Source organism: Nuphar pumila, chromosome 13 (assembly GCF_984573655.1).
Source record: "Nuphar pumila chromosome 13, dmNupPumi1.hap1.1, whole genome shotgun sequence".
Taxonomy (NCBI): domain Eukaryota; kingdom Viridiplantae; phylum Streptophyta; class Magnoliopsida; order Nymphaeales; family Nymphaeaceae; genus Nuphar; species Nuphar pumila.
In genome coordinates this window covers 76867591-76881621 of record NC_143261.1, presented here as the reverse complement: position 1 = coordinate 76881621, position 14031 = coordinate 76867591, and the positions used below count along the sequence as shown (strand labels likewise).

Sequence of the window (14031 nt, the reverse complement as noted above, 5' to 3'; positions counted from 1 at the left end):
ATTATGCAAAAAAATGGTTGACAACAGTTGTTGGTCGTGTTTCTCCAAATGAAGATCCTGAGATATCAAGGAATATAGTGATATGTTTGGGAAGACTTTTTAATGATCCTCACATGTTTAAGGTTGTAAATAGTGAGTTTGGCAAGTTTTCTACTGGGAGATTTGATTCTTTAGCAGCACTCGTGGCAAGGGACGAGGAAGATCCCCTTAATTGGTGGGCAACACATGGATCAGAGACACGAAATCTGCAACGTCTTGCAATGAAGTTGTTATCCCAACCTGCTACATCATCGTGTTGTGAAGGAAATCAGAGTACATATGCTCAAATTCACAACATTAAAAGAAACAAACTCACTAGTAAAAGAGCAGAGGATTTGGTTTATGTTCACTCTAATCTATAATTAATTTCTCGCCGCACCAAAGATGATTATAAGTACTTTTTTTTTGTATTCAAAGTTTGAAGTTAGATACTAAGTCATTTTTTGATGCAGTTGTGGACCATCCAAGTATTGAGATGTAAATTCATAAGATTTTGACTTGGAGGGAGAACATGATTTGCATACTCTCAACATGGACTACCTCGATCGTGTTCTTCCCTCTAATTTAGACGATGAGGCAAATTTATGATAAGTTTTTTTGTTTATCACACTCACAAGCTTCTTTATGTGTTATATTTCGGTAAGTTTGTGTTGTTAAGAATTATTTTTTTATTTTTGCTTTAAAATTTACATTCTTATTATTAATTTATTGTTATATATATATAATTATATATATATTTTAAAAAGATTCTATATATATATAGCCGAGTCCCTGTGTCCAAAATTTTTGAAATTGCGCCGCACCCGTACCCCGCACCCATGTGACATAGTAGGTATTATTCAATACCTCACTTTTACTACGCTAGATATAGTATATGTTGTAAACCAAGTATCTCAATTCATTCATCAACCAAAGGTCAGTCATATAGAGGCAACAAAAAGGATATTAAGCTACTTGAAGGGCACAATAAGAAATAGGTTGGTGTATAGGAGATCACAAGGAGAGGTCTGATGCTGATTGGACAGAAGATCCAGATGAAAGGAGATCTACTTCCGGGTATTGTATTTACCTTAGTGAAAATTTGGTATCTTGGAGTAGTCGAAAACGAGATGTTGCTAGGTCAATTGCTGAAGCAAAAGATATGGTTATTGACAACAACTACATCATAATTGAGTTAGATAAGATATCTTTTGAGTGAACTGGTAGAGAAAATACCAAGATCAATACTATTTTGTGACAATCAAAATTTTATTCGAATATCATTAAATCCAGTTCAGCTTGGTAAAGCCAAGCACATTGAGATTGATCAACACTTCATTAGGCAAAAAGTTGAAGATGGAGAATTAGAATCAAAATTTGTAGGAATGGAGAATCAAATAGCTGATTTGTTCACGAAAGGCCTTGTAACACAAATTCTGGTATCTTAAGAACAAGTTATCCATGGTGCAGACCATGTACAACTTGAATGAGGTTATTGTGATGTTATTGAGTATGGATTTGGATTGGATCCATATCCAGATCCAATATATTCAGCCTGAGTTGATCTGTATTCCACGTGTTTTTAGTTATTCTTTTATGTTTTCTTTATTACCCCTATTAGTTGTGTTTTCTCTTTTGTATTCATGGGGTAATGTTGTAACATCACTAAAAGGAAGGTTATATGAAATAGGAGGAAGACCCCCACACTCCCACATTGGGAAATGTGTATTAAGGAAATTGTCCAGCCTCTATTCTCTTCCTCTTTTCTGCAGCATCTCTGAAACAATATCAAGAAACCAAAATCTATTAATATACATGAATCAATGTTTCAAATTCTGTAATTCTGGGCAAGAGCTAAAGATCTTCTCAACTTTCTCGAAAACTAATTTATTCACGTTTATTAGGAGCAAAGTGACATTTTATAATATCTGTAAACTCTTTACGTGTTTGTTGTTTTATAAGTATAAATTATTAAACTTATAGGTCTCCGATTTTTTTTTACTCGGAGGAACTGCCCCAGGTGCAGAGACCTAGCCGCTCTGGCTCAGCCTGCCGGACTTACGGTCACTGTCCTGTCAGCCTAAAACTCCGAGGGCTTACCCCTCAACCCCAGGGAGTCACCAAGCTTCAGCTTACTCAGGGGGTGACGCCCATGGGATTTGAACCTAAACTGCCCGTCAAACGGCCCAGGCCCCATCTCACTATGCCAAACCCCTTGGGTCTCCGTTTTTTCTTTTTTGTTTCACATAAAACATAACAAATGAAGAGGATGGTATATCATTCTAAACTCATTAAACACTAAATATCCAGTTTGCATAATGATGAACCTCTGGGAAAAAGTTTTGCCATCTCTTAGGATCCTCTTAAGCCATCTAGAATGTTAGGCATGCCATGTGTGTGTGTGTGTGTGTGTGTGTGTGTGTGTGTGACGGTTTTGGTTTCTGATGGATCAGAATTGCAGTGAATGTTGGCAGGATGAGCATCAAAGGGCTGGATTTTGATTTGGAGAATGATGACAATTTACGGGATTGATGTTTTTAGAACTCTGGTGGTGTAAAGAGCAAGAAAATCATTTGATAAAAGTGTTTAACACACCTGATTAATTCAAGCAGCAGTTACAAGAGGTTGTTTGAGAAGTTTGAAACTGAGGTATTTTAATTCTCCTGCGATGACAGTTGCAGATCCATGCTGATGTTTCCACACGTGGACAGTTCCATGGCAAAAGTGGCAACACATAACTCAGTGAGCTTACAAAAGCAGAATGCAACTTTGTTGATAATACTGCAAATTTGTGTGTTTTTGCTGTTTGTGATTTATCACCTTCCAAAGCAAACTTTAATTTCTTCGTGCCTTATGAATTGGGCTTCTATCATCCTTGATAAACAGAATGGTTTGAAAAGATGGTCTATTTCCAGTTCCCCGCCAATACATTTATGGTTTACACTTTACTGTCGTTATCAATGGCCTATGGCACTGACAGCAAAGTTTGGGCACCAAAAAGAGCAACGCTAAGATGCACGATGGCATTTTCTTCACTAAGTTTGACCAATTGGAGGAGGTTCCAAGGATGCATCCGGTGATTGAAGAAACTTATCACCTAAGCTAAGCCTTTTCACCGAGTCTTTGTTTTGGTTGCAGTCGATGGTTGAAGGTTATATTTTTGTGCAGACATTATTCCGAGTTTAGGTTCATAGGTCTTTCCCTCAGACCAAACCTTGATTTTCTTTTACCTTACGCGTTGGTACATTATGACCTCAAACCATGCCTGGCCCATCACAAGAATGAGCTAAGCTTGAAATACTTGAAGCTCCGCTGGATTGGCTACTCTACCAGCCCTAGTTATAAGCTATATGAGAATGGTACGCTTGACGGTAGACATTGCATAACTCAAGACAGGCCACTGTACTGCTGCAACGTAGGTACAAGCACAAATGAGAATTAAGAGAAGATTGCTGCACTAGAGGTGCACACAACTTGAGTTGGTGTCGAGCCTGGGTTCGAACTCGGCTTGGTTCAAAATGTCTTTGTCCAGGCTTGGCACGAGCACAGAGCCAAGCTTGCAGGGCATCGTTCAGACTCGGCTTGGTTCCAAGCTCGAGCTGAGCCGAGCTTCAATGGTATTCCATAAAGAATCTTGTAAAAAGATTTTTGCAGAGGTGGGATTGAACCCATTTTTTGATTATTGAGATTGAAAAAAACATATATACTAAAAATTCTCTAGAAAGTCCCCCTGCCCATTAGAGTAACAATAACCATTTGGTTTTATTTGCAAACATATATATATATAGGGTTCGCAAAGAACCGAGCTTATCAAGCTCGGATCATTTACAAAGCAGGCAAGCCCGAACCAAGCTTTAACCGAGCCAGCTCAGTTCAGTGTTCATCCCTCGCTGCAGGCAAGACTATTACCAATTTTGCAGATGGCAATGTATTTCATGACTCAAATAGCCAGGCAATAATTTAACAAAAAAGCATATTTTTCATTGCTAAGGAGAAACTGTTTTCATAGAATACATTATCGTTTTCCATGAAAAAGGCAAAATTATGCTTTAATCATTATTATGCACTCATTGAGAATCTTCACAATCAATAATTCAGCCAAAACACTGCCAGAGGGCATCCACAATTTTGGTACAACATTCCTATTCCTACTCATTTCGCCTCCCTCAAGGTCAAGGGAGAAGGCAGGCCATGGATTGAAACAACATAATACTACCATGTTAAAGATCAAAATTTCACTCCCCGTATACTTTTTACATGCATAATTCATTAATGCCAGACAGATATCCTTGGCTGCGCTGCCATCACCTGGAACTATGATGTCTTCTGCACCTACGAGAATCTCCTTTCTCATCGATAACAAACCAGTCAAATATATCACAAGGGGAAACATCTATTGATGCTTGCTTTGCAAAAATTCCACACGGAATATGCCCCATGATCCTCATCATGTAGAGGGCAAGAAAAATATATAGGCCTGGAAAAATCTTGTGTAGAACTCTAATTTCAATAAATGATAGACTCCCTCAATGTATCAGAGTTATGTCAGTGATCCTGGCTAGCAAACTTTATGGATTCAATTATTCCTGCTAATTTAACTTTCTTGGTTCCCAGGTTGAAGATCTTTTTGAGCTTCACCATCTTTAGTTGCAGTAGTTTCAACAGAATACGCACTTCCTGGGACCTTGATTAGCAACTCGTCATCTTCTGTATCCTTGTCAGCATCCGAAAACTGTTTCCAGAGAACAATAAGACGAATCAGTATCATCTAGGTGCATTCATTATAACAAGCTCTAGCGATGGGAAGAGCAAGGGTTTCAAAAAGATAAAGATGAAGCTAGTATGTAGAAGAAACTCATCCACAAAAGAAATTCCAAGACAGCATCACTACAACAACTATGGTTAGAGAGAGAGAGAGAGAGAGAGAGAGAGAGAGAGAGAGAGAGAGAGAGAGAGAGAGAAAGAGAGAGTTTCAGACTTCCACAAACCTCATCTTCCGCATCTTTAAGCTCTTTCATAATAATCTTCAGTTGTTCCTTTGCTTTAGATCTTGCTAGGCGTCGTTCAGCCTGTTGAGCTGCAGTAACTTCAGAATGGCAGGCAACACATAATGTCCTCATATTCTCTAATCTACATTCTCCTGCAAAATATTAGAACAGTGCAATTTAGCATCACAAAGAAAGGGAAAATGAAAAATACATGACATTGCAGTCACCTCCGCCCTTGTAGACTGGTACAATATGGTCAGCATGCCATGCATTTCCCTCAATTGGTTCAAATACGAGCTTGTTAGCCCTGGAAAAAACACAGCAATATAAGGTGAAACTTATTCTCAAATTTACCTTTTCTTTTTCGTTCTGAAAGGTGACATTGCTTTACTAGTTCAAAGGAAAACCAAAAGCCAAAAAGCTGGAAATAACAATAAAATAAAATAAAATAAAATAAAAGAAGCGAGCAAAAGAAAGAAGATGAAATGACACCTTATCGCATTCAACAAAAGAGGAAAAAATGAGACCCGGAATGTATGAGGACAATGGACAGCATTTAACATCACAATAAGTTGCAAACTACAAAGAAAATGCTCGATCAAATTTTCAAAATCTTATAGGTAGTCCCACTATTATAATTCCCCAACCATTTAACTATATTATGAGGGTTCCCATCCACGAGAATTGCACAAATAAAATTAGGATCAGCATGACGACCACAAAACTTCCATCTTTGTAAAATAATCCAGAGAACCACCAACATGGTACACCTATACTTTGACATCCCGATAAGTTGAGAAGTACAAAGAAAATGCTCCACAGGTCCCTAGGTTCTGCAATCACCATAGAGTTAAGGTTATGGAGAATCTGACCGTGGAAGACAGCTCCTTTGCCTCTAGGCCCCCTCCCTCTGGGTGATGAAGATAACCTAGCAGCTATAGCCACTCCAGGTCAGTACAGAGTGCTTCCTCTTTCCCATAAATGCATATACTAGTAGAATAAGAAGGCATCCCATTTCTAGCAAACAGCCATCACCACTCTTAAGAAGAAGGGATTATCAATTATAATGCTCCCCAGGTGAAAACAACACAGAACGATCAACCTAACTGACACAAAAGCTTATGCTCATAGAGCTAGGTATATTTGGCAGAAAGCAATATTTCACCATCAATGAGTTTTGAACAGAAAATTTGATAAAGTCAAGTTATCTTGTACTCATCGACTACCTTGACAGGAGAGATTCTGCTGCTTACCAATAAAACTATTTTTTACTTCAGGAACAAGTCTATGCCATTTAACAATAGCAAATAATACAGAGCGTACTCTAATGCAAAAGGCTTTAGATGCTTAAGATGTCCATTAGACCAAACAGAGCGTGGCAGATCTAGATTCTAGACTATATTAACAGATTACAAGCAAGAGCAAATTTCAGGAGCTACTAATAAATTGCTTTTTGGAAGAAGTTGGAGGAAATTAAAAAAATAATAATATCTCTGTTTTGCTTGTTGGGTATTTGAGAGACGCACATGAACAAACAGTGCAAATAGTGTGATATTTACATGAAATTTCAAATACTGTGATAAAAACAAACTATTGGGAAAATCCCAAGGAAATATATTTAATGAATTTCTTGCTGATATATCAGAAGAAATTCAAACTTCCCAGAGGAATTTGTTATGGTCTAGACCCTTGTTAGACTGTGATCCCCTATTTGTGTTTTAAATCAGGACAACCATGCATGTGCAAATACCAAGCTATGAAACCATTCATGAATGGCATATCACTAATCATGGGCAAGATTCACCTAACAATACCTATGTTACATAGTTGCAGAAGAGGGGCACAACACATATATTTGGTATGATAAAAGAGTTTGTAAAAGTAGCACACAGGATCAAAACTGCACACAATATCTATGTGTATGTGTATGATGTAATGAAATGGTGGTCTTCCACAAAAGCACGGGAATATCTCAAAGAGTGTCTATTGGAGACACCTAAAACACAACCCCATGAAAGGGTATAAATGGAAGAACACAATAAAAATAATAAATCTTTATTTCTCACAAGAGCTTAAAAAGCAATAAATACAATGGAGGGGGAACACCTCTATTTATACAAGTGGGAGAGTGATGGAGAGCACTTTTAGAGCTCTCCTTAAGAGTCGTTGGACCTAGTCCAAATGGCTCTAAATATAGCTGTGGCTCTAAATATAGTCGTTTGGTCCAACGACTATATCCATAGTCAAGTCTTAGTTGGGACTTGACTAGGATATGGTATCTAGTTCTAAACGAACTATATACAAATAAAAATACAAAAAAGGAAAAATAAAAAAAAAATAAAAATATATAATAATAATAATATAATATTATATATATTATATATGTTACATTTTACATTTTAACACCCCCCCTCAAACTTATAGTAAGTGAGCGAAAGTTTGTTTAAGAGAAAGTGAAATCTGAGAGCAGCAAGAGGTTTGGTGAAGAAGTTGGTTAATTGATATTCAGATGTAACATATGGCAGATTAATGGTTCCATGTAGATATTCCTCCCTGACGTAATAACAATCTATCTCAATATGTTTGGTGCGTTCATGAAATGTCTGATTGCTAGCAATATAGATCGCACTCTTCTTGTCACAACACATTTTTGAAGCGTGTGTTGCTTCAGTTCCCATGTCAGCTAGCAGTCGTCTAAGCCAAACAACTTCCATTGTCGTGGTCGTCATGGCTCTATATTCAGCTTCGGTGGAGGAGAAAGAAACCTTCTGTTACTTTTGGCACCTCCACGAAATTAAGGATTTGCCTAAGAAAATACAAAAGATGTCTATTATTGAGATCACCTCTCCAGTCAGCATCAGTATAGGCAATTAAATATAATGATGATGAAGCAAACAAGAAGAGGCCTTGTGAAAAAGAAGACTTTATGTATCTAATAATACGCAAAACTGTTCCCATGTAAACAGAGGTGGGAGCATGTTGAAACTGGCTAGCTGTGTGAACGTGAGCTATTTCTGACTTAGTAATGAAAAGATAGGAAAGTACTTCGATAAGCTGTTTGTAAGGAGTGGGATTATCAAGAAATTCTCCATCATCAATTCTCATTTTAACGTTGACAACTTCGGGACTGTTCACTTTCTTATCATCTGTAATTCCAGACCTGAAAACAATATCAAAGGCAAATCTAGATTGAGATATCAAATACCCAGTAGAAGAATAAACAACTTCAATTCCTAAGAAATATCTTAAAAAACCTAAATCAATCATTCAAAATGAGTTTTAAGAAGTTTTTTGATGTTTTCAACTCCCTGTTTGTCACCTCCGGTAATGATCATGTCATCCACGTAGAGAAGGAAGCACAATAATCCCTGTATCAGAATTCTTAATAAATAAAGCAGTGTCAGTCAAACAAGATTGAAAATCAATATCAATCAGTGTTATTAAACACGCGCCTCAAGGCGCAAAAAGCGCGCCTCGCCTCAAGGCGAGGGGCTTTGTGCCTTGAGGCGCAGGCATAAGGCGCAAAAGCCCTGAGGCGCACGCCTCATACGCCTTGAGGCGTACGCCTCAGAGCGAGGCGCGCCTCAAGGTGAGGCGTACACGCCTCAAGGTGAGGCTTTTAATAACACTGGTTTTGTCCTATTGAATTTTCTCTCCAACTTTTTCTAACTTTTATGCAGTGGGAGTCCAACTCAAACACCAATCTTTTGCAAGTTGTATGAAAACAGTAAACCCCCTTATGAAATTAAGAACTAAGTGGGTAATTAACTTTATCCTATGTCATTAGCAAATTATACTCTCCAACAGCTAGCATATGCCATCTGAATCTCTCTATATATAATCCATAGATACATGCCTATCCAAGAAGGAAATTATATAATTGATTTTCATGCCCACTTTTCCCCTTCAATAAAGTGATCACTTATATGTTCATCATATCCACATTCACCTTTTTACACAGAATTAATACCAGGATTCTCTTATCGATCTATTATTATCTCCACTCCAAAGTGCTCCCTGTGGTGTGTCTGTTCATATGTGCTTTGTGAGAATCTTTGTATAGGTTTAATCGTTCAACTTTAATTAGTTTGTCCTGGAATTTACTATTCAAGTCATAAGCAATAAGTTAGATTCACTTTTAGTAAGATTAGAAGTGTAGTAGACTATTATACAAGAATTTAAAGATGGGCCAACAATAGGCCAATTTTCTGCTCAGACTTAAATCTTATTCTACAAAAATAATGGATATATAGGTATATATATAGAAACATCATCCCTAGGATTAGTTAAATAACTAGATCTTAGAAAAGGGTGTCACGTTAATGAAAGTGTCACGGTTGTTTCACTGCAGTTTATACAACTGTAACAGTTGAACTGTTCTTGCTTTCTCAATAGCATCCACACTGGGAGTGTTGTATTTTGCACGCTGTCTCATAAAAAGATGCAAATCACAGTTGGATCAGTAAAGAGAACCATAGTTTCACTGGTTACTTAGCTTATAGAAACGTAGTTTTCAACACATAATTTGACAAGTATAACTAATTCAGGAATCAAATCCAATAGTCTAACTTCAAGCACATGGTATAGGTTTGGGAATATATAGGATTCTGGCTAATTGTATTGGTTCGCTTCTTATGTCATAAAAAAATATCAGATCTCTTTTCATGTTGGGGATCCCTCTCATGTCTTCTTTACCCTTTTACTTTACTTTATTTAGAGTTTCCATTCATTGGCCAGAACACTGTGTGCACATGCAAACAAACTTATTTTATGGCATAATAATGTAAATGCTCTTGATACTAAGTATTTAATCAATTTTATCAATCTTTAATTATTCCACAATACAATAACTAAGTTGTTTGTGGCTAAATTTACTTCTACTGCCATGGTTTGATGTTAGGTGTATGATATACTGTCATGGTTTGATGTTAGGTTTTATACGTTAATCTCATATTTTTTAGAATAATCTCATATATTTTAATTTCTTTTAGTTAATCTCATATATTTTCCAGTTATGTAATCAATTTTTTAGTTACTTTTATATGTTAATCTCATATTTTTTAGAATAATCTCATATATTTTAACTTTTATAGGTTAATCCCATATATTTTAACTTTTGTAGGCTAATCTCATATATTTTTTAGTTATGTAATCAGGTTTTAGTTACTTTTATATGTTAATCTTATATTTTTTAGTACTTATTTGACATTTTCTATTTCTTATTGGTTGTCAATTTCATCAATAACGCATTTCTTTATTTATTTGTATTTTTAGATATTTTTTTATAATTTTTTAAAAGTTTTCAAAAAAAAATTTTGAGGCTTACGCTTTACGCCTCAAGGCTTACGCCTCGCCTCGGTTTTTGGTTGAGCGCCTCGCTACGCCTCAACGCTTTTCACAACACTGATATCAATCATAACATAACTAAACCTGTCATAACAAACATTTGGTGCTTTTTAAGACCATAAAGAGCTTTTCTAAACGAAGAGTTTTACCCTTAGGGATACTAATACCAGGTGAGGCTTTCATATATACTTCTTCAACTAGATCTTCATTAAGAAAAATATTTTTGACATCCATCTAAAATATGAACCATTTTCTAATAGAGGCCAATGTCATTAATGTTCCGACAGTGGTCATACGAGCAACTGGGGCAAAAATTCATTCATAATTGATGCCATACTCCTAGGCATATCTTTTGATCACTAATCGGGCTTTATACCTTGCAAGAGTTTCATCACTCTTGGTTTTGACCTTGTAAACTCATCGACAACCTATAGGTTTCTTACCTAGAGGAATATCTTGAATAGTCCAAGTGTTAGCATTTTTTAATGCGTCCAATTCTGCCTTCATGGCTTCTATCCATTCTATATGATTTTTGGCTTGAGAATAAGAAGACGATTCTTCATATGATTGAATTAGTGCAATAACTGCCATATATATGGGTGAAAAAAATTCATATGACACAAATTTTTCAAGAGGTCTAGAAATTCTGGATGACCTTTTGGTTGGCACTTCGGAATATCTTTCTAATGCATATGGAAGATTTGACTCTCTACGTCTTGAATATTGTAGACTAACGTCTCTATGGGTTTGCTCTTCATTATCAACATTATGTTCAAAATCAATAGTAATTTGATCATTGTCAAAATTACATTCAATATCATGTTAATCAGATTATTAAAAAGGAATATTCAAAGACTTCCTTGGGATTTTCAAATTCAAAAAAACTTTCTTTCCCTAAGAAAGATACATTTCTTGATACATATAATTTTCCATTTTGAAAATCAAAACACCTATAGCCTTTTTTATTATCAGCATATCCAAAGAAGGCACAAGGAATCGCTTAGAGAGAGTTTTGTAAGGAAATAGGCGAAAGTGTAACACAAGAATGCTCAAGCATTCACAAAGTCCAATAATGGACAAGCATTATGGCAACCAAACAAAAAGTCCACAAAGGGACAATATTAAAGCCTAAAAAGGCTACACAAGCATGAAAAATATAATGGACTATTTATTGAAATGGGCCTTGAAAGGCATACAAATACGAGGGGGAATGACCCCTATTTATACAACAAATAGAGCAAAAGGGAGAGCCATTAGGGGCTCCCCATAGAGACGTTGGGGGTCCCAACGACTTTACGTGGGACCCCCAATGTGTGTTCAAAAAGGGGATTTAACAAAAGAAAAATTATAAAAAATAAAAGAATAAAATAACCTAATTAATAAATAGTTGTTTCTATAAACAACTATGTAAAAAGACAAAAATACTCCTATCAGGTATTACAAATGAATTATATATATATATATATATATATATATATATATATATATATATATATATATATATATATATATATATATATATATATTAACACTCCCCCTCAAACTTGACGGGAAAAGTTATCTCAAAAGTTTGGAAATACAAAAAGAATCTTGGGAAGAAGTCTAAGTCTTCAAGAGTCTTCAAGGGAAATCTTCATCTTTATGGCATCTCAGAAAAATCTTGCAAATATAAGTCTTCAAAATGCCTTTATTGGTGATCATCCCCAAGCACCTTCATTGGTTATCTCCATGATGTATCAAAGGTACCATATCTTAAAGATCCTGCATAGAAAGAACAAACCAAAAGAAGACTCCAAGTATATAAGAAAAATATTCTATCCCAAGAGTTGCAAAAATTTCAACAATAATATATTATAAAGCAAGAATAAAATGGTTTAAAAAAAAACAGTAATAACTTTTTGAATCATTAAATATTAAAAAAGACAAGAGGAGCATCCCTCAAAGATGAAATTAAATCATAATCAACTTATTTTTCAAGAAACCATAACATTGATCATAAGAATTTGATTATTTAAAGGACATATGATTCATTAAGAAGAGATAAACAATTATGCATAAAGAGCTAATTAATCTTTATGCATGAAATTATGTGAACCATGCACATGAAACAACAATGAAAAGATAACAATTTTTATCAATAAAAGATGAGTTAATTAAATTTATGCATACCACAATTTGGACACGACAATCAACTAAAAACATAATTCACTCACCCATCCTAGAGTGATTTTAAGTATAGAGGACCAAATATACATATATATATATATAAGTTTTCAATGAAATGCATGAATTTAATCGACAAATATTGAAGAAAAAATGAAATTTCTAAATCAACACCAATTTGTGAAAAATTACATTCTCACAAATATCAAGGAGTGATATTTTGCAAACTTTAATAATGCAATACAAGATGCATGAAATTATTTCAATCAATCATTTCTCATAGAAAAGAAGATGAGTTAGACAATTTTGAATAGATTAAAAATTCTCAAACATTTGAATGAGTAAACTAGAGCATCAGTTTAACCATCACAAGCAATCACCTCCTAGTCCTCCAAACCTCAAATATCAAGTGTATCAGCGACTAGACCAAGAGCATAAACAACATGCCACTAAAGGGCCAAAGACACACACGAAGGTGTACAAAAACATATCTTGTCTACATATAATGACACTTGAAACTAGTGTATCAGCGCCCAGAACAAGAGCACAAAGTCAACAATAAGCTAAAAATCACACAGGAAAGTGTGAACAAATGTCTCTAGTCTACATATAGTGACAATCAAAATCAAATGTATCAGCAACTAGAACAAGAGTATAAAGCCAACAATGAGCTAAAAATCACACATGAAGGTCTAAATCAACATCTCTTATCTACATATAAGAACACTTAAAACAAGTGTATCAGCTACTAGAGCAAGAGTACAAAGCCAATCAATTCGCTAAAAATAACCCACAAAGGTGTGAATAAACATCTCTTGTGTAAAACCCATTTAAAAAAAAAAGTGTCGAACTCATGCTCGATACGTGTCAGACACGTATCGAGGTTTGGTTCACCGTGTCGGGCCCGGACCCAACTTCTCGAACGATCAAGAAGTCTGTGTCTTTTAAAAGACACAGGCGTCTCGGGCGAGGGGCAAAAACCCTCACCCCTTCTCTCTCCTCTGCTTCGTCTCTCTCATGATGCCGCTGGCGATTGGAGATGCCGGTGACCAACTCCGTCCGGCCGCCTCCTCTCTGAGTCCAGCAGACCCCCCCCCCCCCCCCCCTCGACGACGCGAGAACCCCCTCTCCGTCCCCTGTGTCGTAGGACGCCGACAATCGAAGCCGACGGCAGCCTCCGAGTTCGGCGACCTTGCATCTTTGACAATCGGCGACCGTCGTCGTCGATGGCATCGCCGACTTCCGAGCGCCGACAACTCTCCTATCCCCGACGCCTCTTCTCTATCTGGCTCTTGTTTTCCTCTAGCCATCGACCTGCTGTTGTCGCTTCCGGCCACCTGTCGGCGACAGCATCGTCGCTGCTCCCTCTCTGCTGTGTTTCCCGACGATCGCCGCCGTCAGGCACCCTCTGAGTCTTTTCGGCAACCTCAGCCATCAGTGACTATTAGAATATGGATCCAGTCGAATCCATATCCGATACCTCTTATGTCTATGTGTAATAATATGTAATACTTGT

The 14031-nt window shown here is 36.4% G+C and overlaps 2 protein-coding genes across 4 annotated transcripts in view; one reads left to right on the top strand and one right to left on the bottom strand.

Moving 5' to 3' along the window:
- Window positions 1–14031, top strand: part of LOC149818789 (uncharacterized) — a 183594-nt gene that overhangs the window by 33805 nt on the left and 135758 nt on the right. Inside the window, exon 5 of one of the 3 annotated variants that reach the window (XM_089985961.1) lies at window positions 2480–2930. The exons of the other annotated variants lie outside the window; for them this stretch is intronic. Within the exon in view, the coding sequence (XP_089842087.1) occupies window positions 2480–2550 (71 nt within the window). The 3' untranslated portion in view covers window positions 2551–2930. Of the gene's footprint in view, window positions 1–2479; window positions 2931–14031 lie in introns of those variants that run through there. 3 annotated transcript variants of the gene reach the window in all.
- LOC149818790 (SNF2 domain-containing protein / helicase domain-containing protein / HNH endonuclease domain-containing protein) overlaps window positions 4046–14031 on the bottom strand; it is a 132852-nt gene continuing 122866 nt past the window's right edge. The window contains exons 24-26 of the mRNA XM_089985357.1: window positions 5234–5313; window positions 5007–5158; window positions 4046–4750 (exon numbers count right to left, since the gene is read on the bottom strand). Of these exons, the coding sequence (XP_089841483.1) occupies window positions 4613–4750; window positions 5007–5158; window positions 5234–5313 (370 nt within the window). The 3' untranslated portion in view covers window positions 4046–4612. The remainder of the gene's footprint in view (window positions 4751–5006; window positions 5159–5233; window positions 5314–14031) is intronic.